The sequence below is a fragment of the Danio rerio genome, chromosome 7 (assembly GCF_052040795.2).
Source record: "Danio rerio strain M-AB ecotype USA chromosome 7, GRCz13ab, whole genome shotgun sequence".
Taxonomy (NCBI): domain Eukaryota; kingdom Metazoa; phylum Chordata; class Actinopteri; order Cypriniformes; family Danionidae; genus Danio; species Danio rerio.
Window position 1 is genome coordinate 21,981,491 of NC_141027.1, and position 27,874 is coordinate 22,009,364.

Here is a 27,874-nt window from a genome sequence, read left to right on the forward strand (position 1 = left end):
AGACACAAAGATGTGTTCAAAAATATTTAGTGGTGTGACTAAACTCCATCAAAAGAAACAACATGACAAAAATCCATTACTTATTTTATAATCCAGTTATGGCTTAGGCATAATGTATGCCTATATTCCTCTCCATAATAGCTAAAAAAAAAAGTACTTGCTTTCATATCAAATACACTTTGGAATCACATGTATTTACAGTGTTTTGGTTCATTCTCACTAGAGATGCTTCATAAGACAAAAACTTCCACTCTTCTTGTTTTCACTATGTTTGTAGCTAAGAATAATACTGTGTATTTGAAAACCAAACAGCGTTGTGATGAAAGAACCACAAAAACAGCAAAATAACAGGAAAAAACATCTACAAACATACTTTGTTGCATTCAGACTGACTGATTGACAGATGTAAAAAAAAACTGGCTATTTACGAAAGACTACAAACAAGTCCAGAAAAACAGCAACAAAATGTCAACCTTACGACCGTTTCCCAAAGGCAAGTATGCAGCGTCGTGCGTAAAGTGGAAGTAAGCCAGGATGTTCGTCATACGCTAATCAATATTTTTCCTGGCAGCGGTGTTATCTGTACAAGGCCACACTCATCGGCGTGTTTCGGACATGAGCCTCATCAGCTCGCACGAAAGTTTCCAATTCGCTCGACACTAGCAGCAATCTAGCCCTTCATCCTGTTCACCCCAAATGACCCGTAAGAATTCAGAATTACAACCATCCTCTCCTGACGTCCGACACATCCATTCTCAGCATTCTCAAAAATCACACACACACACACATCCACGAAAATTAATAGAAACCTACAGTGCATAATTAATAACGATAAATAGTTGTCTCTATCAACAGTTGGAGGTGCTTGAGGCCATGGTAGATGGAGAAAGGGAGGTCTTTACTTGAACAGCTTCAGAGAAAAACCTGCAGTGATTCCAGCTCTAGGAAATATATATATATATATAAATAATGACAATTTCATAAACAGTAGAAAAAGAGTCCCAAATAAACCTTCCCAGTTGTGCTGGACAAGCTTCATCAGTCATATGGGGAAAAAGGAGTGATTTCTTGTAGATTGTGGCAGGTGGGTTTGCCGCTTGGCATTCAGGGGGATGTCTTCTCTTCCCTTTGTGAGTAAATCTTTCAAAGTGCTACAACTCCCAGTCATATATTTCCTTTGTAATAGTCCATATCCTGCCTCCTGATATGAGGAGCTTTGATTAGTTTGGCCTTTGCCCTGAATTGTTTATCAGCTGACACCCTGTCGACAGACAGGTGCATTGGCGAGCAGCAGACGCGCTTTTCCCCGAAGAAAGTTGACATGGACCTGAAACAGCTCTGAGATCGAGGATATTTTCTGTGTCTCCTTGTCTTCTCCACTACTGGTTGGAGGTACATATTCCTGATGGACAAAGAGAAAGAAGTTAAAAAGTTAGGTTCTGTAGCGCTGACAGTTCGTTCAGTCTTTAGTCTTTTCAAATTGGAAGTAAACCATACACCATTTATCTTGATTTCCATTCATGCCTTCATTTGCTATATTCACCAAAGCAGATACCATCAGAATAATATACATACAAACACTTTATTAGGTACACCTGTCCAACTACTCGTTAAACCAAATTCCCAATCAGCCAAGGCACATAGCAGCAACTCAATGCATTTAGGCATGTAGACATGGTCAAAATCAGGGGTGGCCAATCCTGTTCCTGGAGAGCCACCTTCCTGCAGATTTCAGTTGCAACCCATATCAAACACACCTGCCTGTAATTATCACATGGTGTTCAGGTCCTAATTAATTAATTCAGGTGTGTTTGATATGGGTAGCAACTGAAATCTGAAGGAAGGTGGCTCTCCATTAACAGGGTTGGCCACCCCTGGTCAAGATGATCTGTTGCAGTTCAAACCAAGGCAACAGTACCTCAATTAACCACTCGTTACAATCGAGGTATGCAGAAAAGCATCTCTGAATGCACAACATGTCAAACCTTGAGGCAGATGGATTTCAGCAGCAGAAGACTACACTGGGTGCCACTACAGTCAGCTAAGAACAAGGAACTGAGGATAAAATTAACACAGGCTCACGAAAATAGGACAACAGAACGTTTGAAAATTGATGCCTGGTCTGATGAGTCTCGATTTCTGCTGCAACATTCGGATGGTAGGGTCAAAATTTGGTATCAACACAACAACATAAAAGCATGGATTCATCCTGTCTTGTATCAATGGTTCAGGTTGCTGGTGGTGGTGTAATGATGTGTGGGATACTTTCTTGGCACCCTTTGAGCCCATTAGTACCAAATGAGCATCGTGTCAACGCCACAGCCTACCCGAGTATTGTTACTGACCATGTCCATTACTTTATGACCACAGTGTACCTATTTTCTGATGGCTAGCTCCAGCAGGATAACACACCATGTCAGACAGCATGAATTATCTCAGACTGGTTTCTTGAACATGACAATGAGTTCACTGTACTCAAATGGCCTCCACAGTCACCAGAACTCAATCCAATAGAGCACCTTTGGGATGTGGTGGAACGGGAGATTCGCATCATGTATGTGCAGCTGACAAATCTGCAGCAACTGCGTGATGCTATCATGTCAACATAGACAAATTTTTCAGAGGAATATTTCTAGTACCTTGTTGAATCTATGCCACAAAGGATTAATGCAGTTCCGAAGTGGGTCCAATCTGATACTAGTAAGGTGTACCTAATAAAGTGGCCAATGAATGTGTATATTTATACTGCACACTTCCACAAGGAGGAAATCAACCTTGTTATTCAATACATGGGAAAAAAACAAGTTTGTGAGCATAAAAAGTTTTTGTAGTTTATATAGGAGTTGCAAATTGATGTTTCCATATTTTCAGTTTACAATCTCAATTTACAGAATTTGAATATTAATGGAAAAGCAGCCATGCCTCGTGCATCACCTGGCCATATGTTTGATGTTAGGTTGATTTTCAGTTTGTACAGTGTGATGTGTGAGAGCTTTTACTCTTCAGAAATAATCCCAGAATATGACGCAACTTGAGTTTATAGCTAAACAGACAACACACTTAATAATTCACTAAAACCTGAATATAAATCTCTGAAATCAGACATGTTTACTTGTTTTCTTTACATTAGTACCAATCATATTTGGTATTAACCTTCCTTAATGCAAATATTCTGTCATGGATTCATATTGTATATGGACATGTTCATGCATAGCGATGCGGTGGCATAGAAGGTAGTGCTGTCGCCTTACAGCAAGAAGGTCGCTGGTTCGAGCCTTGGCTGGTTCAGGTGGCATTTCTGTGTGGAGTTTGCATGTTCTCCCACACGTTCGCGTGGGTTTCCATCGGGTTCTCTGGTTTCCCCCACAAGTCCAAAGACATGTGGTACAGGTGAATTGGGTAAGCTAAAATTGTCCGTAGTGTATGTGTGTGAATGAGTGTATGGGTGATTCCCAGTGATGATTGCAGCTGGAAGGGCATCCACAGCGTAAAACATGCTGGAAAAGTTGGCGGTTCATTCTGCGGTGGCAACTCCAGATTATTAAAGGGACTAAGCCGAAAAGAAAATGAATGAATGAACGAATGAATGTTTATTTATTGTGAGAAGTCTTTCAGCATAGCCCCACTGATTGTTATGTAACACTGACACAATCACCATAGAGTGACGGACTTGCTCAGTTCCTGAAGCTGACATAAGTTTGTCGAACATGCTTGATTAGCATAACATCCATTTTCCTCTTCCTGTAGCTTTAGTGTTGAAGCATGACATAAGCAAAAGTTCATGGGGTTTGATTCCCAGGGAACAGACAAGCTGACGGTCTGTAGATGTAATGCATGTACAGTACTGTGAAAAAAGAAACTTTGGCTAATATTAGATGTGTGGGTATATAATAATCATATACTACAGTATTATGTTACGACTCTGGTCTAGGGTCAACAATCTAACATAAAAAAAACACTGGACAAATAAAAATCTATTTTAAAAACCCTTGGAGTCGGGTCCATTCATTTATCTTTTTTTTGTGTCTTTTATCTTTTTTAAACACCCAAAATGTAAAACCAAATACCAACAGAGGACCCACAGAAAAATGAACCTGAACAGTGAAATCGTATTTACAGAGAAAATCAGCTAATAAAAGACAGACAGGCATGAAAGGCCTCCACAAAGCCCAGACCTGAACATTATAGAGGTTGCAATGGGTTATCAGAATGTTAAAACCCCTGAATCTAAAGACCGAATTGGCATAGTTCTGAAAGAAGCCCAGTCTCCCCAAAAACAGAATGTGCTTTGTGGCAAGAGAGGTTTATTGTGGAAAGCTGCTGTCATATGTCTTGAAACACATATCAATTTCACTTACTTAAGATAACTAATTAAAAGAATATATGCAACATCCTAAACTATTCTCTTAGGCAAAAGAGAATTTACCTAACAATTGTCATATAGCCTAGGGCAGACTAGGCCAAACTTTTGAGCTTTTCGAGCCCCAAAATAACAATGCAAGTGACTTGCAACCCCCAATATCTTCTGAGGTCAGGCACGTGCACACATAAGACTCAACCTGTGCAGTACACATGTCCTTTTTAGTCTTGGATATAAAGTGACCTTCCAAAATGATCAAAAGTGCCCCCACGACATGACACACCCTCCGTCCCGCCCTTCAGTAGGCGGGCAAAAAAACACTGCTCCCCCTTCCCCGCTTTACAGTACGCGTGCGACAACACAGCTGATCAGAACGCGCGCGACAACAACTCCCCCCCCCCCCCCCCCTCTTCAAAAAATTTATCCTGCACATGCCCTTTGTACGATCTCTGCACGGGCCTGTCTGAGGTGGTGATAAATATATAAACATTGTGTACAACGGCACACACATACCAATTGGCCCAAATCTATTCATCATTTAATTTAATTTTAAAGAACGCTACTCTGACACCATTCTCCATGTTCAGTTGTGGCCTGTAACTATTGATGACCAACTAAACTTCTCTGACCACAATTCTAGAACTGTTCGATCGTGCAGATTCGCACTCTATAACATCAGAAAGATCAGACCATTCTTATCTGAACATGCAGCTCAACTCCTTGTTCTTGCTCTTGTTCTCTCCAGACTGGATTACTGCAACTCTCTGCTAGCGGGGCTTCCAGCTAACTCTATCAAGCCTCTTCAGCTGCTCTAGAACGCAGCAGCACGAGTGGTCTTTTTTTTTTTTTTTTTTTTTTTTAGCACGAGTGGTCTTTAATGAATCTAAAAGAGCACATGTCACTCCGCTGCTCATCCATTTGCACTGGCTGCCAGTTGCTGCTTGCATCAAATTCAAAGCTCTGATGTTTGCCTACAAAGCGACTTCTGGCTTTGCTCCTTCTTATCTGCTCTCACTTCTAGAGATTTATGTGCCCTCCAGAAACTTGCGTTCAGTGAATGAACGTCGCCTCGTGGTTCCATCACAAAGGGGGAAGAAATCACTTTCCCGAACTCTCGCATTCAATCTCCCTAACTGCATCAGAACGGCTCGCTGTTTTCAAGAAACGACTAAAAACTCAACTATTTAGTCTCCACTTCACTTCCTAATCTGCAATTGCCTCACTGGATATACCACTAACTGTACTCCAAAAAAAAAAAATTACTAATGCTTTCCTTCTTAGACTTTACAGACCTGAAACTTGCCTATAGCACTTATTCATTGTTGCTCTTATAGTTGTGTAAATTGCTTCCTTGTCCTCATTTGTAAGTCGCTTTAGATAAAAGCGTCTGCTAAATGACTAAATGTAAATGTCATAGTCCTGTGAACCCGCCTGGGGGTCCTGACCCCCACTTTGGGAACCACTGGCCTAGTACTCGCGCACCACATCCCCAACATCAGAGGTAGTCGAAAACACAATCAACCAAATTTTTTTCACGGAGTAAGCACACTTATTGTCAAATACAATGGAACAGCCACAAAATCCACCTACTCTCTGCAGGGATTGCAGATCACAGAGTATGGAAACTGCCATATCAAATATCTGGGACACGATTTATATACAGCATAGAGCAGAATTCTGTTCTGAGCAGTCAGTTATATTTCATACACACACATTTGAATGCATTTTAATACTAGGTGCAAACAAGGCCTATTTGTTAAAACATTTTATGAACTCACCGGTATGCTGAGACTTCGCAGCACTTGTCTGATGCTGGCGATGTTTCTAATACTGGCATCTATGTGAGACTGAAGCACTTCAGTCTGATTAGATATCTGTAATGAGCCGATGGCCTCGTTCAGCATGTGTAAGCCTGACTGGACCTCCTGAGCTTGCTCCTCTATCTGAAGTGACAAACAGAGAAGAGTTTTAACCACGTCATTTATTCAGTACCACATTCCGTTCACAGCAAGAACATCATCACTTACATTCATCGCTTCCCAGACTTCAAAATCGACTCTGGTCAGAGGAACAGTGACGTTCGTTGCAATGCTGCAATCGTCCTTACAAGTTCTCTGTGATAACAACAACACTCACAGTGAGAGATCTTTTTTTAGTGGGTAACATGACATTGGCTGCATGTGAAAACTCTAAAATGCTGCCTTCGGGGGAAGCGTTCCAAGAAAGGAAGGCATCATGAAGACATTTCTGAATCTAAATTCTGCTTCCCTTAGTTCTATTTATGTTCTATTCTTCGCTGCCTTCGATATCCCACAATCCTGTGCATTCCATTTCTGACAGTTGAGCTAAAAAAAGTCTCAAAGCACCACTTCAGTGTCAATTTGAGAGTAAAAGTATGTCTCCGTCCAACGTTTTCCACTTTTAATGACATTTCTAGCAATAAATTAGTAGTTAGTAGTAAGTATTGTAGTAAGCAAATAACATGATTTTTATTGGTGTTACGAAAGTCACTATGTCAGATTACGCGATTTTGTCTTGATAAAATCTTCACTTGTCAAGGGTAACAAATGAACCAGACTATATGTCTGTCACGATCAGTCATCCCCCCTGAGGTATACAACGAGCGTTATTTCTTAAAGCAGTCACAAATGTTGCTAAAACAATATTTCTTATTTTAATTTCAATGTTTTTTTATCTTATGTCAATCTAAACAAACATTGATGTTTGCTGACAACTAATAACTACATTATTTAAGGGCATCCGTTATGACATTGATAGGATCAAACTTATGATTCCTTTTTAAAATTAAGATATTTTCTTTTAAATCTAAATGTATATTTTTCAGCCATAGGTTGCTTAAACACTCCCTCACCTGAACTGAGATGGAGAAAATCAATGAAAAATCAGATCCTCAAGACAAAATGATGGCATATTAAAAAGTTAGCAAATATATGACAGAGGTTTGTGATACAGCAATTACCGTAAAGCATTAATAAATCCTTGTTTTCCACAGCGTGAACAAATCATCCACCTGCACATATGAGTAGTGGACGGGCACAAACAAACAAAAATAATTCATATATTTTTATTGGAAAAAATATCTTTTTGAAATAAATTTAGTTTTGTATAATTACTATCTTAATTTTAATGTATTATTGTTAAACAGCTATCTACTAGATAAATAAGATAAATTAAATTAAAGTGGAATATTTACTGTTTCAGATAAACTTTTATTAAACAGTTTTAATTTTTAATGACAAAATCATCTATGACAAAATCATCCATTGAGTCAGTCAGTTTTAATTTAATAAGTTTTATCAAGGCTTTTTCAATGTGTTCCCAGCACTGAACGTGTTCCCAGAACGAACTTGATCATCAGAAGGCTGAGAGAACTCAGAAACTTGTAAATGTCTGTATATTTGTGCCAGTCTGTCTAATAAAATTGCTTAAAACACTTTCATATTTTAGAGAAAGCAGTTAAAGTTTGCATAAGCAATGACTGATCTTGTCCACCTGAGACTCACTCATAAGTAAATAAGCAGCCTAATTTTTGATTACCTGACCCACGGATTAATGGCAGCGGCGGCTATAACTGAAAAATTATTTGCTCCTAATGTCCATTGTCACCCACGTGACAGAACTCATTGTGAAGATCGGGGAAAAATTAAACAGACTTTCTGCGATGGTGTCGTGAGGTGTCGCATGCATAGTATCAGTCGTCGTGAACAATGCCACATTACACATGAATAAACGATTGAATCTTGAATTGAACAATTGAATGCCCATTTGTTGTCTACAACTCCCCATGATACCTTACGTTAAGGAAATTGTGCCGAAATCATGACAAAATTGTGTGATCTGACCAGGGCTTTACTTACCAAGCCTCTTTCTTTTTTGTTATACATGATTAAATCATTATGCTGTGTTTTAGAATTTGTCTGAAATCTGTTTTATAAGGTGCCTTTGTGCAGTAACACTTCATCCAGAGTCACTGCCTGATTGGCAAGTCACAGTCTAGCTATCTAGCTTTCAGACATAGCTAATGTTTTTGCAAAGATGCTTGCTTGATGCATGTGTGAGATTAAAACTGTAGATGGAAAACAAGAAAGTAGGGATTCCTGTCAAATGTGTTTATGAACTTTATCCATCATGTGCATGTCTCTCACCATAGCAGCCTCTGCATCCCATGCCTCCTTAATGAAATGGTCGAGGACGCGCAGGTCACAGATGGGGCGTAATGGGGAGGACAGGCCTGGACGGGTCCACTCCAGCACCATCAGCAGTAAGGCAAAGAGTCCTGATGCACAAACAACAAATTTGGATGAAACTGAAGAAAATTAAAGATCTGGCAAGCCTGCACTCATAACAGGACATCCAGAAGAGTTGTTCTGTGAGATTAAACATTTCCTACTCTCCAAACCTGCTTCCTGGCATAGCAATTGTATACAGATGCCAGCAGTGGCTTCAAAACTTTAATAATAATAATATGAAAGGAAAAATATGTAAAAGTTTGCACTGACAATTTAATAGAACAAAACATGAACATATTGTACAAAACTATAGGCAGGCTGTGAAGTTGAATAAAATGGTTTGATTTAAACAGCATTATTAAAGATTGTTAAATGAAAACTTTAAATTGTAACAACTGAACATACAGTAAGTGCATATTATTTCAAATGAATGCTTAATTAAGGGTCATCTGTACATGCTAAAAAAATAAACCAGTAAAACAACTGCATATATTTTTATTTTGGAATTTCTATGAGCAAATGACTAAAATGTCAATGCAATCAAATGTTCAGCATCATAAAAGGTCTAAGCAGGGATCAAGGCCCTATAGTGCAATGCAAAAGCATAAAAACAGGAAACACCCATACATTACAAACTACAGACATTTTTTTTTGTTAAAATATACAGCCAGAGAATAGAAATAGTACCAAATATTTTATATCTATTAAAAAATAAAGTGTCCATTATGTGTTAAAAAGAACAAATTAATGACCATTACATAATCTGTTGGAAAAAATATGTTTAACCAGTTTCTGGACCCCATCAACTTACACAACACTTAAAATCTGTTCAAGTTGTTCTAAACCTGAAAGAGCTTCGTTCCTGCTAAGTATAAAAGAATACATTTTTCTGAATTTGGTTATCAAAAGTTTGTAATAGCTAATACATCTCTTTAAATGACTGCACTATTGTTTCCAGCGGGAAATACATTAATTTGAAAGTTTTTAAATTGGCGTATTTATGCAAATTAATGCATATTAACTGCTTTACCACAAGGTGGAGCACTGCTACCTTTATAAGTCAAATACATTAAGAGATTTTGTACTTTTCTAATCAATGGGCCGGATGAAACACTCCATCTGTAGTTTATCCATTACTAGATACTACTGGAATTTCTATATCTACAGTGCTTAACATATGAGTAAACCTCTCACAAATCTCTGGTATAGATGAATATTTTCCATAGGAATCTTTACAACAGTGGTCTCAAACTCAATTCCTGGAGGGCCACAGCTCTGCATAGTTTAGCTCCAACCACACCTGCATAATAGTCTCTAATACGGTGCACAGCATAATGAGTACACCCCATTTTGAAAGCTAATATTTTTATCCATTTCTCAGTGAATATGCAATGTATTTGTTGCATTTGAACAAAACAGATTAATTAAAGAGATATATTTAATAAAATAATATTTTAATCACCAAACATATTTAGAAATCGAAAGATAATACAATTGAATTGAATCTAAATATTGAAAAAATAGTACAACCTACAAAATTTGGGGTTACTAGTTTTTGGACCATTATCGTGAATTATTTGTTAGATAAGCCCCAAGTTTGATTTCAGTACTGACTAATCTAATGTATATGCATTCATAAAAAAAATCAGAATTTAAAAGGATTGTGAGGGGTGTACTTATATATGCTGAGCACTGTATGTTTTTCAGTATTATATGTGTGCATATTTATTAGATTAGTCAGTATCAAAGCCAAATCTGGAGCTAATGTAACAAAATAACTTGTGATAACGATCTAAAATTAGTACAAATTTAAATGTTAGAGAAAAATATTAAAATTTAAAAAAAAAATAAAAAGAGCAAAATTCAAGAAAAACTAAACAATTTATAAAATTTGGTTGCAATTTTGTAATTTGTATTTGCCCCCAACATTTCACATAAAGTTAAATGTATTATTTTTTTATTTCTAAAAATGTTAAGTGACTAAAATATTATTTTAATAAATATATTCAATTAATAAATCAGTTTTGTTCCAATACACCAACATATTACCTATATTCACTGAGAAATGGATAAAAATAGTCATTTTCAAAATGAAGTGTAGTCCTTTATGCTGAGCACTGTAATATAAAATGCCAGTCTTATTAGTCTACCTCTACAATAAACATCTTTAAATGGGCAACCAAAAAATATATATAATCGTATAAAAATAAAAATTACAAAAATCAATGACTACAAACAAACTTTGACTTTGAATAAGATAACCAATAAACACACAATCAATAAATCTGGGGTTGAAACACAAATGTAGTCATACAGAAAACCCACGTGCAACATGGAGACACACCCACACGGTGCTCGGTCTATCTGGAATAAACAGACAGATTACACAGAAAGAGTGTTTGTGTATGTCTGGTCTGCAGCCTCTAATCCTCCATCACATGCGTGTCAGATTTTGCAAAACTACACGTCCAAGTCAGAGCAAAAAAAAAAATGAAATGAAAAAAAAAATACATATTTGCTGTGGCAACAAATGCTAATTCTAATCTTTTCCTATTGCTTTTTTCGCTGACCACTCCATAGCATTGCTTAGTGTGCACTTTTTGGGCAGATCAGTGTTAGTAAGTGAATAGGTATTTCCAGTGCAGCTAAAGCATGTGATATTATAGCGCTGTTTTCTTTTTGGCCCTTTTTGAATGCCGGCTTTCAGCTTTTGCAGGCTCTGACGCAGTAAGACTCTGATCAAAGCAGATGTCCCCTCTGGAGATGCTCTGAGCTCGAGCACACGCTATGAAGCCCTCCAGGATGGCTCAAAATTTAAAGTTATGAGATAATGAGCAGAATTGAAGAATGGATATGGGTCTGAGTTGCTCTTTTGGCCTTAGCTTGACAAATCCCTTCACTGCTGATCTTGGCAGAGAATGGTGTCTTGTCACGAAGAACAGCAGAGGTTCTGTTGACACCATGACCTATCAGAAAAACCAGGAACTGCTACAGAAACACACAAAGCCTGTCTGAATGCAGCAGAATGCACGTCCACCATTTAATCAGCCAATGCCTGACAGCTTTTCCAGGAACTTGAGCTATATTTTGTTTGAGGGTTTTGTGGTCACGTAATTGAATTAAATGAAGGCCTCCCGCATCTCAACATACAGATGTTATTTCTGCAAACAGTGCTTTCTTTTAGGCAACCCCATCTCCGACTCTAATTCAGTTAAAGTGACTCTACTTATAGGTCACATTCAGAGGCCACCATGCATGGTTTTCCTCACGTGCCACCATAAGCACGTTTTCTTTACACTAGCGATCAAAAGGTTTAAGGCAGGTAGGATAATTGATTGTTTAATGTAAAGTCTCCTATGCACATCCCACACTAAAACAGCCGATATTTCATGTTACAGTAAAAAAAAAGTAATGTAATCAATAATTTTCTAACTTCCTTGTGGGATTTATAGGGTTAAAAAAAAGCTAAACAGAAATAAAAATACTTAAAAAATAATCTAATAGACAAAAATATATAACAAACAAATCAATGCTTTAAAATATTTTAAAATTATTTAATATGACAAAACACAATTTTACAATCTAAAACATCTGCTTTCAAATTGTGCACATTTAAAAATGCAACTGGTTCCTGTAATGTTTAGCATCATATTTCATGTCTTAAAAGTTACATGATCCCACTGAAAGGATACTAATATGCTGAATTAGTGCTCAATAACAAGTAATTTATTATACACAATTATAACTGTTTTATTATGTATAAAGTATTCTGATTGTTCATGCTACTTATTTAAAATGAGCTAAATCAACACAATCCTTGAGTTTTATTTGGAACAACTTAATTGTTTTATGTTCAATTCATTTAAATATGTGGAAACCTAATCGGTTTATGTTGGGTCATCATGTAGGAATTGTGTGGAACCCAGCATTTTTTTACAGTGTATTATTAGTATTCATTCATTCACTTTATTAATCCGGGGTTGCTACAGCGGAATGAACCGCCAACTTATCCAGCAAGTTTTTAAGCGGCGGATGCCCTTCCAGCCGCAACCCATCTCTGGGAAACATCCACACACACACACTCATACACTATGGACTATTTAGCCTACCCAATTCACCTGTACCACATGTCTTTGGACTGTGGGGGAAACTGGAGCACCCGGAGGAAACCCACGCGAAGGCAGGGAGAACATGCAAACTCCACACAGAAACGCCAACTGAGCCTAGGTTCGAACCAGCGACCTTCTTGCTGTGAGGTGACAGCACTACCTACTGCGCCACTGCCTCGCCTGTATTATTAGTAGTACTAGTTAATAAACAGTTTCTTAATATTAAATCGCAGAGATCATATTTATTTATTTTCTGCCATCTTAAGTAAGTTTGTAAAAATGCACCTAATAATAAAAGTCTGATTTATTTAATGCCTATAATTTCTTATTAATCTACAACTTTTGAATGATGGAGTTCATAATATTAGTGTGTTTTTTAATATGCCACAAATATTTGGACACAAAGAAACTGGGAATGTACAGTATATTATATTCACGAGGAGCTTTATGAAATAAAGAAAAATGTGCCTCCTACAATGAGCAATCTGATTTAATAAGGTTGCTTTTTGATAAAGAACATGCGAACTCTCTATATCCTTGCACACACATACACTTGACCTTCTCTCACTGAATGAATAAATGACAACAGGCAACAGGAAAAGGGGTAGCGACAACCCATGCCTTACACTCCAGCAGAGAGAACAGCCAACACACACTGTGTCTGAGTTTGAGGGCTTAGGATCTTAGCCAATGCTAGAGGTAACAGGGAAAGGGCCAGTGCTAAATGCCATCAACTAGAGTCTATTTTTTGCCTTGCAGATTGAGCGCGGTCATGGTGGCAAGTCTTACCCCTGGTAAAATCAAGGACCTACAAAAGTATAAATCTGACACAATACAGCAAGTGTGAAAACACAAATCCACCACATCTTTCAAGCCTTCGATAGTTTTCATAGAAGCTTTAACATAACAGAGAAAAGCTCAAACTGATTATGTACTGTAAAAACATCGATAACACTTTATTTTGATGGTTCATTGGAGTTGTAGTAGACTATCTGCCTAATATTTGTTGATACTGCTCCTTCTAGTCATTTAACTACCTATAAGATCATGTCAACATACAATAACCCTAACCCCAACCTAAAAATCTACTTATAATTGTCTAATGAGAATTAGTTGGCATGAACGGACCATAAAAATAAAGTCTGACCAAATTATCTTGTACAAAGTGATAAGATCCTTCTTATAGTCAAAACCACTGGAAAAGCCCTTTTTGGTCATCCCATGATCTGCCTAAGCTTTTTTTTTCTTTTTCTGCAAAGTCACTCTCACTTTTAAAAGAGAATGTGCTTGTCAATTGTCAGCTTCTGATGATGCAGCAATTGTACACTGAGTCAGCTCTCACTGTAATGTAAAGCTCATGCTTAAAAAAGATGCCAGGTCATGCATGGGAAATTCCAACACAGATGGATCGCAAGTACTGCTGAGAAATCAAAATATGCTTCCTAACTTCCTGTATGATCAATAGATTTACCGTTCTCCAATTAAAACAACCATGAACTGTCATAATTCCAGTGATGAGTTGCTTCAACACACTTAAAGAACTGTCGCGTACATGAAGCGTTCACTTTCATAATGTCAAAATAATGTTACCTGTAAAAGTGTAAATCGTTTTTGTTGTATGAATGCTTAAATGTATAAAAACTAAACGTTAATTTAACTTAAATCGTATTGCTTGCTATTTATAAATAATATTAGTTATTTATATATAGCAATATTATAATAGTATATATTGCTAACTATAAATCCCATTCAGACCAACAATTTCCTCACGTGTTTGCCAAATGCACAGTATTATTATTAGAAAGTAGCAATAAAGGTTATGAAAAAGTCTTACCTGAACCGTGAAACATTCGCAAAACAACTTGGCATTTTTCAAACACATGATTAAAAATGACAAATCGCGCGCAAAAACAGCTCAACTTGTGGCACAAAAGACATGGATGGACTGGAGCACAGACGCATCAAGCACTACGCGCTGCTTCCAAGAACTCAGTGAGAGGCACACGCGATCAAATACTACGACACCGTCCCTTCCCACGAGGCACGTATTAGATCCGTTGAGCTTTGCATCACCCCATTGGCAAGCTTTCTATGAATGTCAATTCCCCTCACTCCACGAAAGCGACCACGCGATTAAGCAGAAAAGGCTCTCATTAAAGTCCAGTTAGAGCTGGAGAACGGATCTGCGGCAGCTGTGAAATCTTGAGCCTCAGGTAGAAAACAAAAAAAAAAGATTTAACTCACTGATTATCTGCATCTCAGAATCCATTGCTTACAGGATCCTCTCCCTTTTGTCCATAGCTCCGTCTATTGCCCGTTAATTGCAACCGAAGCTTTTTAAGGTATTGTCAGCACTCATCGGTTCCGTAATGCTTATTTATTTATTTTCAATCCATGACTTTGAAAATAAAAATCAAATATAACAGTCTCGTGATACTTATCAGATCAGCTTCCTGTTTTGGAAAGGATTAGTCTTTCATTGTTACTCACATAATAATCTGTTTTCTCAAAGTAGTCTACACAAGTAAATAATGCACCAAAAGGGGTTAGCAGGGCTTCCTCTCAATGTAATTTATACAATGATCTTTTAACTGCATTTTCCACTGTATACTTCCAGATAAGGGGTGGCAATACAAAGACATGAAACAGAGCTGGTAACCTAGCAACTTAAAACATTTCAAGCCAGACAAATTTATGACTGAAACTTGTGCAGGATGCTCCTGGGATACTATCCTTGAAAAAGGCCAAAAATGTCTAAATTCATTCAAATAAACCATTCAAGGAAAGTTACAATGATTGCTCAGCCTAAAATTAAAACATTTAGCCTCAAGTGGTCCCAAACATCTAAGAATTTCCTTTTTTTTTACGTTTTAACCGGTAACCACTTCCATAGTAAAAAACAAACTCTAAATACCATGGAAGTCGGTTGTTTATCATTTTATAAACGATTATCTTATGCATTCAAAAGAAAAAAAATCTTAATCAGGTTTGACACAAAAAAAGATATTTCAAAACTGTTGGAAATTTATAGACCAGACAGAATCTGCAGATATTTTTTGCTATTTCTGCAGAGAATTTGCAAATAAATCTGTGGAGTATGATGAGCATCATAACTACAAACTTAATATATGAAATAAAAAAATACATTTTTGACTTTTATTTAATTTTTACAATGCAAATCCTATTAGATCCACTTATTTGGTAAACAAAGCAAGTCTCTCATATAATATCTCTACTAAAAGACAGAAAATATTACTTTATAATCTGTTTTGTAAATAAATCATATAAAGATTTTAATATGACTTATTATATCACAATAATATTAGTAAAATTAATTTAAAATCTGAATAAACATAGACCTGCTTTATTTACCAAATAAGTGGATCGAATTGGATTTGCTTTTTAAACATGAAATAAAAGTAAAAAGGCATTGTTTTTTGTTTCATATAATAATTTTGTAGTTATGATACTCCTAAAATCATCATCAATCCGCAGATTTTTTACAATTTCTTCGCAGAAATAGCAAAAAATGTTTATCTGGCCCTAGGTATAATGGTTTTCCAACATTTTTTGAAATAGACTTTTTTGTGACAAGTGAAATGCAAGTAAAAAAACCCTGAAAATTCTGTTGTCATTTACTGATCCATCACTTGTCACAAACCTGATTGAGATTTTTTCTTTTGAATGCATATAAAATAATGATACACAACTGACTTCCATAGTTTTGTTTTCTACTATGGAAGTCAGTGGTTACCAGTTCCAAATTTCTTCATAATATCTTTGTGTTCAACAAAATAAAGGAACTCACATAGGTTTGGGACCACTTGAGGCTGAGAATGGTTTAATTTTAATAATAATAATAATACATTTTATTTAAAGGCACCTTTCTAGCAACTCAAGGACACCGTACAGTCAACAAGAGCAATAAAACAACAAGAGAAATAATAAAATATACACAGCAATAGTGCAAATAAAATTAAGTATTAAAAGCCATCTTAAATAGGTGGGTTTTGAGTCTTGAATTTTAGGCTGAACCATCATTTTATCCTTTTCTGAATGTTTATTTGAATGCATTTAGACATTCTGGACTTTTTACTTACACACATTTACACAAGTAAATACATAGACTCAATGATGAGCTAAAAATCTGTGAAAATCTGCAGATTTGTGCGCACACAAATTCCGTCTGGGCCCTACTTATAGCCATAGAATTGCATAATATTTATTTTTCCGGCGATGGAATCAAAAGTTATCGATTTCCAACATTCTTCAAAATATCTTATTTTGTGTTTAGCAGAAGAAAAAAAAACTTATAAAGGTTTTTTAATTACTTCGGAGCAAATACTGAATCAATAATCAATTTCAAATTTTTGGGTGAACTGTCTCTATAAGGTATCAAAACTACTTTATATCATCGTCTATATTAACCATGTTTAAACAGCAAATAAAAAGGGCTATCCAGGAAAGTAACGTGAGCCAACTCAGGAAAGCATTCTGGGTCACTAAGAAGACAAAGAGTGTACAGAGTTCAAAGCCTCCGAATTTACCCTCAGGGATCAATAAAATGTATCTAAAGATCTCTACAGGGCATTCAGATTCCCTATGGATTTTGTCTACAGTTCAAAGGTTACTCATGTGGTTGTTTTATGCCAAATTAATTAAAACCTAATTGACGTTGGTTTCAGTTGAGTCAACTTGAAGTTCCCTAATTAATATCTTGTACGAAGTTGACGTTTGTAGTTAACTTGCATCTCGCATGCTTAGATCAGTTTACCAGGATGCCAGGAAAGAGGATAGAGGTTGTTTGGTCAACAGTTGTACATATATATTCTAAGTAATCATGTCCCAACCTCTCTCGATTCTACGCATAATCAATATAAATTGGCTCTATTTGTATAAATGCTTGTGCAAATATTAGAATACTTTTGTTTGTTTATTAAATACAACTCCTCCAAGGCACTCTGCTGACATTACCTTCTGACCTGTTTGCATTTCATACAACTATAATAGCAGTATGGCTTCCGCTGTGTATTATTCTATCCATTCGATAAACATCATATTCGGTGTCTCCAAGTTGGCTTTTTGTCACAGCTCTGGAGTTCACGGAGCTCTAAAAACAATTTGGATATCGCTGTGTATTATTTCCTCTGTTTTAGTAAACATGACAATATTAAGGTGTTTGCGCACACATACAGACAGCACGAGTTGTGCACTGCAGACAGACAGTGTGTTTGTTGTCATAGCTCAAAATCATTTGTCGTCTTGTTTGATCAAACTACTGTGTTTGCTCTGCCTGAGCCAAACTGAGAGGCTGGAGAGACAAGGTACGTGCTGTGGAACATGTGTCATGGCTGGGGAGGGGGCGAGGGACGGAGAGTCTCGGCATAGTGACTCCGAGGCTTGGACCCTGTCATTGAAACTGGAATGGTTAAAAAAAGAGAGAGGGGGTTATGTGTGGGAAGACCCAAGGACACCCCTCCTCTTTATACTAGTAAACAAAGACGGGCAGAAGTTGACAAATGCAGAGTCAAGAGAGTGAGAATAAGAGGGAGATCTGCATAGTAAATAGAGAATGACAATACATCCAGTGTCTGAATAGGAAGCGAGCCAGATCAGACTCCTTGTTTGAGGTCTAGTGGCGCGCCACAAGACAGGAAGCTCACTAGAAAGAATGGGGGACGGGGAGGTCGGAGCCACTAAGGTGGCCAGTCGGAAGTTATTGTTTCCGAATAAGAAGCATCCAGAAGAATCGCAAGTTCATTGGGTAGCACTTGCTTTGTTATAAGAGAAATTGTTTGTACAGTTAGTGATCCTTTTTTTCCACAGCTTTTACGTGTTACATCAATCAAAGAGAATCAAGCGTCAAAGAAAATAAGTCAAAACAGCTTCTGTTTTTCACCAGCACATTGGTATATGCCCTGTTTATGAAAAGAAAAAAAGAACAATTACAATACATTTTTAACACAACTAAATCACTTAAATTTTACTTAGTGTAATAATAGTTCACAAAACTTTGTCAGGCATACTTATATACAGTTGTCAACATTTAGATCAATTTGAAGTGGATCAAATCTTTTCATCAAAGTTGTCTTAAACCTGTTGTACAGCAGCCATTTTTAACAAACATTTTTGATTCAGTTATACTACTGTATATACACTACCGGTAAAAAGTTTGGGGTCAGTTTTTTTCATGTTTTTTTTTTAAGAAAATATTTTTGTTCATCAAGACGGCATTTATTAAAATGTTAAAAAAAATTGTTAAATACTTGTTTATTAAATATTAATTTATTACTTATTGTATGTAGTTTCATAATAATAACAATAATAATAATAATAATAATAAAAAAATAATAATAATGAATATTAGCGTGATTTCTGAGAGATCATGTGACTCCAAAGACTGGAGTAATGAAACAAAAAAATTCAACTTTAAAAATCACTGGAATAATTTTAAGTGATTTTACAGTGCAATTACATTTCACAATTTGTACTGTATTGATTAAATAAATGCAGTCTTGGTAAGCAGAATAGGCTTATTTTAAAAACATAAAAAAATCGTACTGACCCCAAACTTTTAACCGGTAGTGTATAAAAGTATATTAAAGAAATGTAAAAAAAAAAAAAAGCCATTTTAAAAAACACCAAATAAAATGTATTGTGATCATAATTCATTCTACTTCCATGCTGTCAGTCAAAACACTAGGGTTGCCCATCTGCCAGCAAATTATTTTTCAAATGAATGTTTTAATTTATTAAATGCGATAGCCCCTTGAGATGAACCATCTCATTTTTGAGGGGTTCCTAAGAAGTACACAAAATCAAACAGATTACATCATGTCATAACAAACATACAGCTAAACAAAACAAACAAGCAGCACTTCACTTGAAACCCTTCCCACAGGTTAAGCACACAAAAACATGTAATCAAAAGTACAAACTATTTGATATACAAATAAATAATAAGCAATTAAATCGGAGCCAATATTAATAACTTTCACAAGTTTCCAAAGGAAGATAAATTAGTTCTAAAGAGACTAAAAGTCTTAATTGAACTAAAAGAAGAAGGAAGATTGTTCCAGTCAAAAGGAGCTTTGTATTGAAAGGACCTACGGCCACTTTCTGTTGTAATTCTTGGAAAAAAAAGTAATTTTGTTGTGCATGTCAAAAAGAATGTTACAGAATGTTATACTGAATGAGCACAGTTTGTTACAATGAACATTTTATAATGAGAGAAAATTGGTATTACAGAGTTTTTAGTTGACTGCATCATTAAATTCGTTTTAAGTTTTAGTTTTGCCTCTGGTTTACTCAGGGCTCAAAAAACAGCTTGCAGCTTAATTTAAAAATACTTGTAACTATGTAACAATGGGTATTTTGGGTGGGGAATCCCCTTAATGACTCTGAAACTTGTAACACTCTGTCCAGAAACACACTCTTCAAAATAAAACTGCTAGGAACCATTAAAGAAGTTTTCACAGTAATGTCATTGAGGAATCTGTTTGGGGGTTACCAAAAATATTTACATTTAGTCATTTAGCAGATGCTTTTGTCCTTGACTTACAATTGAGGAGGTATTCAGCGATTCAACGAGAAGAGGCAAAACACACAAGAGGTTCTAGTTACACATCATAACTTGTTTGTGCTCAGAGAAACCTTTTAAATAATGTTTAAAAAAAAAAAAAAAAAAAAATATATATATATATATATATATATATATATATATATATATATATATATATATATATATATATATATTTATTTATTTATTTATGTATGTATGTATGTATGTATGTATGTATGTGTATGTATGTATGTATGTATGTGTATGTATGTATGTATGTATGTATGTATGTATATATGTATATATGTATATATGTATATATATATATATATATATATATATATATATATATATATATATATATATATATATATATATATATATATATATATATGGATGCTAAAGGCCCCACCATTGCTACTAGAAACTTTCTTTTTAAAAATGTTATTCTGCAATGCTCAATATCGTTTTTCATCTACTTGGTTTCAGGTGATTCACACAGCACCAACAGACAGCCATATACCATCACATGTTTTCCATGTCTTTGTCAGTGGGCATCTGTCTGAGCTCGCTTTTATGGAATGAACAAACTGAACTGCACTTGTCAAGTTGTAGAATGTCCTAGAAGTGACATGTAATCTGGTCCACATTTGTCACCGTCTGTCGGTGCGGTGTGAATTGGTCCTCAAGGGTGATTCTGGGTCTGAATTTACAAATGCAAAATAAATCAATAACACAAATATAAATTTAATTAAATTATTAACATTGATTTGACTGAACGGATTTTTGAAATTGCTGTGTAATGGTGTAACTGTGGTGTAAAGGTGAATTTGCATTATAGCCCCTCGAATGATGAAATTCAATATGACCCTATGCTACATGTTATCAAGCATTCATCTATATCAGAGCTTGACCAGTACACTTAGTTTTTGTTTTCTATTTTGGTGTTTTACTGACTAACATGGTTTTGTAACTTTACCAGACCATGATCTATTTGAGAATAATACATTAGCTTAACAACAGCTTTTATCAGTCTTCATGATTCCATTTAAAGATGCAGAAGGATGTCAAATATATGCACACATAAGTAGAATTTACAGTGTTTTCATAAGTAGAATTTACTTTTTAAAGTGGAGATCAATTTTAGACAACTTATAATTTCCTAAATGTCATTGCCGAGTTTACTGCTGAGTGCGATTTAAAATTATCCTAACAAAAATGAAAGAGCACAGTTTTTAAGCATATTTTTTTTTATATATTATGAAACTGACTAAAAATGCAGGTGAGCTGAAAAAGAATACTGAACATAAAAATGTTAGGGCCACGCAGTGTCGCAGTAGGTAGTGCTGTCGCCTCGCAGCAAGAAGGTCGCTGGCTCGAGCCTTGGCATTTCTGTGTGGAGTTTGCATGTTCTCCCTGCGTTCGCGTGGGTTTCCTCCAGGTGCTCCAGTTTCCCCCACAGTCCAAAGACATGTGGTACAGGTGAATTGGGTAGGCAAAGGTTTCCGTAGTGTGTGTGAATGAGTGTGTGTGAATGTTTTCCAGAGATGGGTTGCGGCTGGAAGGGCATCCGTTGCATTAAAACGTGCTGGATAAGTTGGCGATTCATTCCACTGTGGCGACCCCAGATTAATAAAGGGACTAAGCCGAAAAGAAAAATGAATGAGTGAATGAATGAACATAAGAATGTTAAAAAAATTGTGTTTAAATTAATTTGGTTTTAAGTTTTTTGGTGTTAATCAGGCAACTGTTTGTACTTTCCTTAATCAGCTGACTAAATTTCTAACGTTGAATGTCACAAGTCTATCAGTCAGAAATTTTCATGCAGGACAAAGCTCTGTCAAAAACGAGCAGTTCCTTAAACATTAACCTTTTTTTGGTGATTTCCCAAAATATTATATATGCTATACTAAACTATTAGAATTACCATATTTTATCCATAATCTACAGAAGATAACTTAAGAGTTACATAAAAAACAACATGCAAATAAAAAGCCAGCAGCCTTTCAATTCTTTTTCAATTGGATTGCGACCACTGGGTTATTACGCTAGATCAATGACACAGCATTAGTGTTAATTGCAGCAGATTGAAACTATGACAAAAAAATTATATGATTGTTAGACTATTGCACTTTTTTGTTTTGTCGATAAGCTTGTCTATATAGTTCCTACTGGTGTCTGTTCACCATTTTCTGCAATGTTTGCATCTTTATAACCACCTCCGAGGATAGTGGGGGTTGCAAGTCATTGGAATTGTTGTGCAGAGCTGCGGCCCTTTTGGAACTGAGTTTGACACCTGTGCTCTAGATAGAATAACCTTAAAAGGGATAGTTCACACATAAATTACAATTTACACTCTATTTACTCACCCTCAAGTGGTTTCAAACCTTGACAAGTTTCTTTTTTTCTACTGAACACTACAGATTATTTTAAGAAAGCTGAAAACCTGTAGGGTGGCACAGTGGCTCAGTGGTTAGCACTGTTGCCGGGGGTCACGAGCTGAAAAGTTTGGGAACCCCTGGCATAGGCACAGCATATAAACATGTTTTAAAAAAGATTACGTTACCTCTGAAAAAAGTCTACTATTTATTCATTATATTTAAGTTTGCATAAATTATATTTTTGTCTTTGTGTATTTCTTTTACATGACCTCTTTGTGAGTTTATTTTACAATCTAATGGTAAAATTGAACAGTGAATTACAATAAATTTCAGTCTGGCCCATCACTTCACCCATATCTTCTACCTTTCTTTCCCATTTGATTTTAAATAAAAGCTTATAGTTTATTTTTAGTTACATAAATTCACTTTGTTTCTTTTTTAAAATGATGTGAATCCAAAAATGGAACATTTCATCTTTCAGTGACCTACATAAACAGTATTATTATTGTTTAATGAATACTTTTAGAGGTAGGAATACATTTCGCAGGTATACATGCACTCGTTTGACAGAAAAGACATTATCCTAATAATTTTTACAAAATATTTATATTAAATAAATAGTGTGAGCCTTCTGTCCATTGAAAAGTATCAGTTGCAATACCACACTGATAATAAGTTCAGTTTGTGCACTCATCATATAAGAATAATTTCTGAAAGATCATGTGACATGAATAATGATGCTGAACATTCAGTTTTGCATCACATGAATGAAATACAACTCAGATACAATTCACCACTTTTTCCACAATTCTTTGTATTTTGTCAACTAAATAAGGTTAAAAATAATCAGCAAATTACAGTCTTGATTTTTATTACATTTTATAAAATGTGCCAACTTTTCTGAAATTCAAATTGTAGACAAAATATTAAAATAATCTCTTTTTTACTGTATGTTTTCATCACATAAACAAATCCTCAGTGAGAATAATACCCAAACAATCTCTAAATTTGAATACCCCATACTCCCAACTAAAGGTTAAAGTTCAGTTCATCGCTCTAAAAGCATTGTCATGCAGTCATAGAAATGAATTAAAAGGGCAAGATCCTTCTATGTTTAAAGATAAGGGCCAAAAGAGGCAGCCTGCAGATTTGGCAGCGTTCTCCACACACATGCAGCCTGCTGTTGGCTCGACTGACTAAACAACCTGACTGATTGTTTTAGGAAGACCCCTTCCTCTCGCCCTGGACCCCGCTCACCACCCCTTCGTCTTTATCTATAAATATCACGCTGCTCTTTAGGAGGTGTCAGGATTTTAATAGACTGGAAAGAGCTTCATCGACTGATAAAATCTTCACTTTACAGTGACAGACGGTCAGCAATATCTGGCTGGAAAGCATATAGGGATATTTCTAGCTTTGGCCTTTGCTCTTTAAAGCAGAGACAAATCATTTCTGGCACCAACAAAAAGTGAACCTCCCTTTTTTAAAGAATTCATTTATTTATTTGGATTTTTTCTTCAGCAGATCATTTTATGTCAGCTGAATTGTTTTTCTTTGCCGATGCATGATATGCCTTGTGCACAACTCTACTGGTTATAAATACAATGCTATAAAAATGCTAAAGAGTAGGAGTCAAACACACTCTTTGCTTTAAGTCACATAGTGAACAGTTCACTGATAAACTCAGGTTAAGAACATTTTAAAATTAGCTGATAGGCTTGTGTGTGATCCACTGCCACTGACAGTTATTGTTGCTAGAAAAGTACTCCTTGTTCTTGCTTAAACAGCAGATGCAAGCTAATCATGTCACTATGCCAAATTCACAGTTAAACAATTCAGAGAATGACTGACAACCTGCCAATTGACAAAAAGAAATCCCGAGGTCATTTTATGAATGAAGACTGCACTGCTTCAGCAACTGCACAAGCTAACAAAAGCCAATAATGTTGCTATAAGTGTCTTGCATAACATTGCATAAACATTCATAATAAAAAAAGCTAAACCTGTGAGCTTAGAAAGGTTTTGGCAACAAACATTTAAAATAAAAAAAAGTTTTGGCAACACTTAAGTTAGTAATTCCTCTCTACTTTATGTTACAATATTTGCCTGCTATTTTCAAGCATTAATAATGCATATTAACAATGAAAAGAATCCAACAAGAAAAGGCTGACTCCATTTCAATCTGACACTGCCATTCTGCACTCACCTTCAGTTATCCGTACAGTCTTGACTCCTGCTTGAATCATAATTACACAACCACTAACAGTTTGACCTCTTTAGATAGAAGGTTTTATTTTTCTCCCATTGTAACCACAGGATTTTGCATCAGGGACTTGACATGTAAGTTAGTTTTGGAATGCCTTCCATCTCTGGATTTGAGTCTCATCTTAAGTGTTCATCTTTAGTCTATCTCAAGTCAAAACATTACATTTCAGGCCAGCGTTCACACATCCCTTATCGTGCATTGTTTATCGTAGTCTATTCGTTGACCTTGTGATCTGCTTTTATGCATGCTGATGTTTTTTTGTGTGCTTCTGTTATCTACCTGCTCTGTCTTGACCTTCTTTAAGTAGTATTTTAAACCCCTTTTGCCTGGCTCGGAAATACATTTCAAATAAACGATACAGTAATAAATGAAAAGAACAAGATTGATGTTAGTATTATTTATTTTGTTCAAAAGTTATTTCAAAATATTTGGCTGCTATTTTGTACAGTTTCCTAAATAAAACATGACTATTTCATGTACATTTAAAACAAGTCATTTAATTTAACTACTAAATGTAATAATGATCACTTCATGTATACAAAGCTTCACAACGCAATAGGCAAAAACTGTTTACCAAACCAAACCAGTGTACATCCATTCACATTGTCTAATCAGACGTAGTTTGGGATTTGTTTTGCTTAGGACCCATTATTGGCAAAGTGATGAATAATATTACATTTGCCATTTCTCTGGTTGCATTGGTTCTCATGTGGGAAATAGACACAGTATGACTCTTGTGTTTCTTTTCATTAGAAAGCAATTTAGAAACCAAAAGACTGGCACCTCAAATCAAACTGTTAAAAATATGACAAATTACAACATGTGCTTATTTACTCATTAAACAATCAGTTACTTGTTCCAACATTACGTGTTTTAGTAGAACAGCAATAGGCTGTCATTTATTGCTCAAAATACGGTTTTAATGACACAATACACACATGTAACAGAATGTAGCTTACCTTATTGAAAGCCTGGCCAACACTAGTGCACTCCACAGCGGATCTGAATGGGTCTATACACACTTCCAAAAGCACTGGCTCCCTCTGTTGATGGACTGGCGGTAGCGTTACAAACACAGATGGGTGTCTAGTGTAATTAAAGAATGTACAATAAAGGACTTCGATGTTAGCCACTTGGAAAATGAACATAGGCTAAACCACTGTTTATTGGAGACCTTTAAGCCAACTCACAGCAGAAGAAATGTTATTTTGTCTCAATATGACGATCAAAAGACAATGTAACGACTTTGTGCGACACTGTAGCTGTAAAACAGAAGCGCACACAGCGCTACAAGATACATTTAAGTCATGGACGAATAAATGGTTTCTTTTGACAAAACATATTAGCATCTTTATTTAATGTGGACGGAGTGAAAGTACAAACATGACAAGTTATTTCTCATGCGATGTAAATATTTGTTCGTTACAAAAAAGAAAAAAATACATACACTACGCAGCTCTTTGTTTGGTTTGGTAACGTTAAAGTGATGCAGTGGCAACCATTTGGCCAAGTTCGGAAAAGCGACACGACAACAGATTTAATTAAATGTTAAGTTTAACGTTACGTTGTTGGTGAATGTCTACAAAAGACAACTTATTATAAAACAACGACAATTTGTCTTGTTTTGGCATCATTGCTGTCTTGTCAACACTTTTCCATAACCGTTTAACGTTAACGTTACATGTTTTTCTGGCAAACAGTAACGGATAATGGTAAGTCTACGTTATTTGTTTATTTTAAAAGACCCAGATATTGATATCGACTTGATATTTATAGACAGAATTTGTCGTTTAGGCAATTTAATTGTATTTAAACCGGTTGACTGTAAATAAATTACATAAAAACCCTTTCTAAAATCTCTAAGTTGTAGCGGAACGGTTTAGCACGAGCTCATGCACCGCAGGGAAGAGTTTCAGAGATGGACATACGCTCAAGATCACGTGTGTGAAGTTCCTGTCTGTTTTCAATATGTAAACTATTTCGTATCTGATAGACACACACTAACATGGAAGAGACCGAGAAATCAGAAACACTTCAAAAAGAGTGTATAGACTGGGGTAGATATGTTAATGAACAAACGCCAATGACTGCCAATAAGGAAACGTGGAGGGATGTGTTGGTAAATAATGCCCATGTCGGCCTGCCTCCGCCGTCTGCAGACTGTGACAGATGCTCAGTCATATCAGGAGAGTGTCTCTATTATCATTATGGCTGCGATGGCAAGGACGACAGAGGTTGGGGTTGTGGATACAGAACTATTCAGACCATTTCTTCATGGTTGTGTCTTAATCAACCTGTAAGCGTGAGACACCCACCAAGTATTTCCGAAATACAGCAGACTTTGGTGGAAATAGGAGACAAACCTGATTCATTCCTGGGCTCCAGGGAGTGGATCGGGACGTTTGAGGCTAGTCTTGTTCTTGACCAGCTCTATGATGTTCCCTGTCGCATAGTGCACGTGCGGTATGGCGGAGAGCTCGATCAGGCCGTAGAGGATCTTCATAACCACTTTCTTACGCGTGGATCACCTGTTATGATGGGAGGGGAAAGGGACAACTCCTCTAAGGGGATTTTAGGTGTGAGCACCAGTAAACACGGGAGTTATCTGCTTGTTATGGATCCTCACTATTACGGCTGTGCCTTAGATAAAAACACTTTACAAGCGCAAGGTTGGGTTTCATGGAAACCAGTTAGTTCTCTGGACCAGTGTTCTTTCTACAACATCTGCCTGCCTCTTACTGCTAAGAAATAACAGGGTTTAATTTTTCATAAACTCATGTTGTCTATAATTGTATGTATTGACTTCATAACAGTATACAATGTCCTAACTCAAAGATACAGATGGAAACAAGGACTATGATTGCATACAGTTTTAAACTACAGTTTTATACGGTGTAAACATTTTCCTGTTTCACCTCATCACATTAATAAAATATCTAAATGAAAA

At 36.0% G+C, this 27,874-nt stretch overlaps 2 protein-coding genes across 6 annotated transcripts; one reads left to right on the top strand and one right to left on the bottom strand.

The window, feature by feature from the left end:
• Positions 1-11: 11 nt before the first annotated feature.
• On the bottom strand, positions 12-27,390 carry epoa (erythropoietin a). Of its 5 annotated transcripts, XM_087258358.1 has the most exons (7): positions 26,375-26,871; positions 26,118-26,214; positions 25,887-26,013; positions 8,527-8,657; positions 6,388-6,474; positions 6,139-6,303; positions 12-1,402 (listed from the first exon to the last, which is right to left on the bottom strand). In XM_087258358.1, the coding sequence occupies exons 4-7, from the start codon at positions 8,635-8,637 to the stop codon at positions 1,250-1,252; spliced, it is 516 nt and encodes a 171-aa protein (XP_087114484.1). In that variant the 5' UTR covers positions 8,638-8,657; positions 25,887-26,013; positions 26,118-26,214; positions 26,375-26,871; the 3' UTR covers positions 12-1,249. The 5 variants fall into 5 exon arrangements, with proteins under 5 accessions (XP_087114484.1, XP_087114483.1, NP_001108599.1 ...); XM_087258357.1 differs by lacking the exon at positions 26,118-26,214; NM_001115127.1 differs by lacking the exons at positions 26,118-26,214; positions 26,375-26,871 and adding an exon at positions 27,291-27,390 and having other exon boundaries at positions 786-1,402.
• ufsp1 (UFM1-specific peptidase 1) lies at positions 26,854-27,874 on the top strand. Its single transcript, NM_001089530.1, is given in 1 exon segment — positions 26,854-27,874. A coding segment is annotated over 1 exon segment (747 nt). The 5' UTR covers positions 26,854-26,932; the 3' UTR covers positions 27,680-27,874.

Bases quoted from the DNA above. Each gene is read 5' to 3' on its own strand.
- epoa (NM_001115128.1), bottom strand. From the start codon at position 14,988: ATGGATTCTGAGATGCAGATAATCA. The intron at 6,304-6,387 runs GTAAGTGATGAT...TTGTCACTTCAG, and splicing joins AAGTCTGGGAAGCGATGAAT to ATAGAGGAGCAAGCTCAGGA. The intron at 1,403-6,138 runs GTGAGTTCATAA...TTTGTCCATCAG, and splicing joins TGCGAAGTCTCAGCATACCG to GAATATGTACCTCCAACCAG.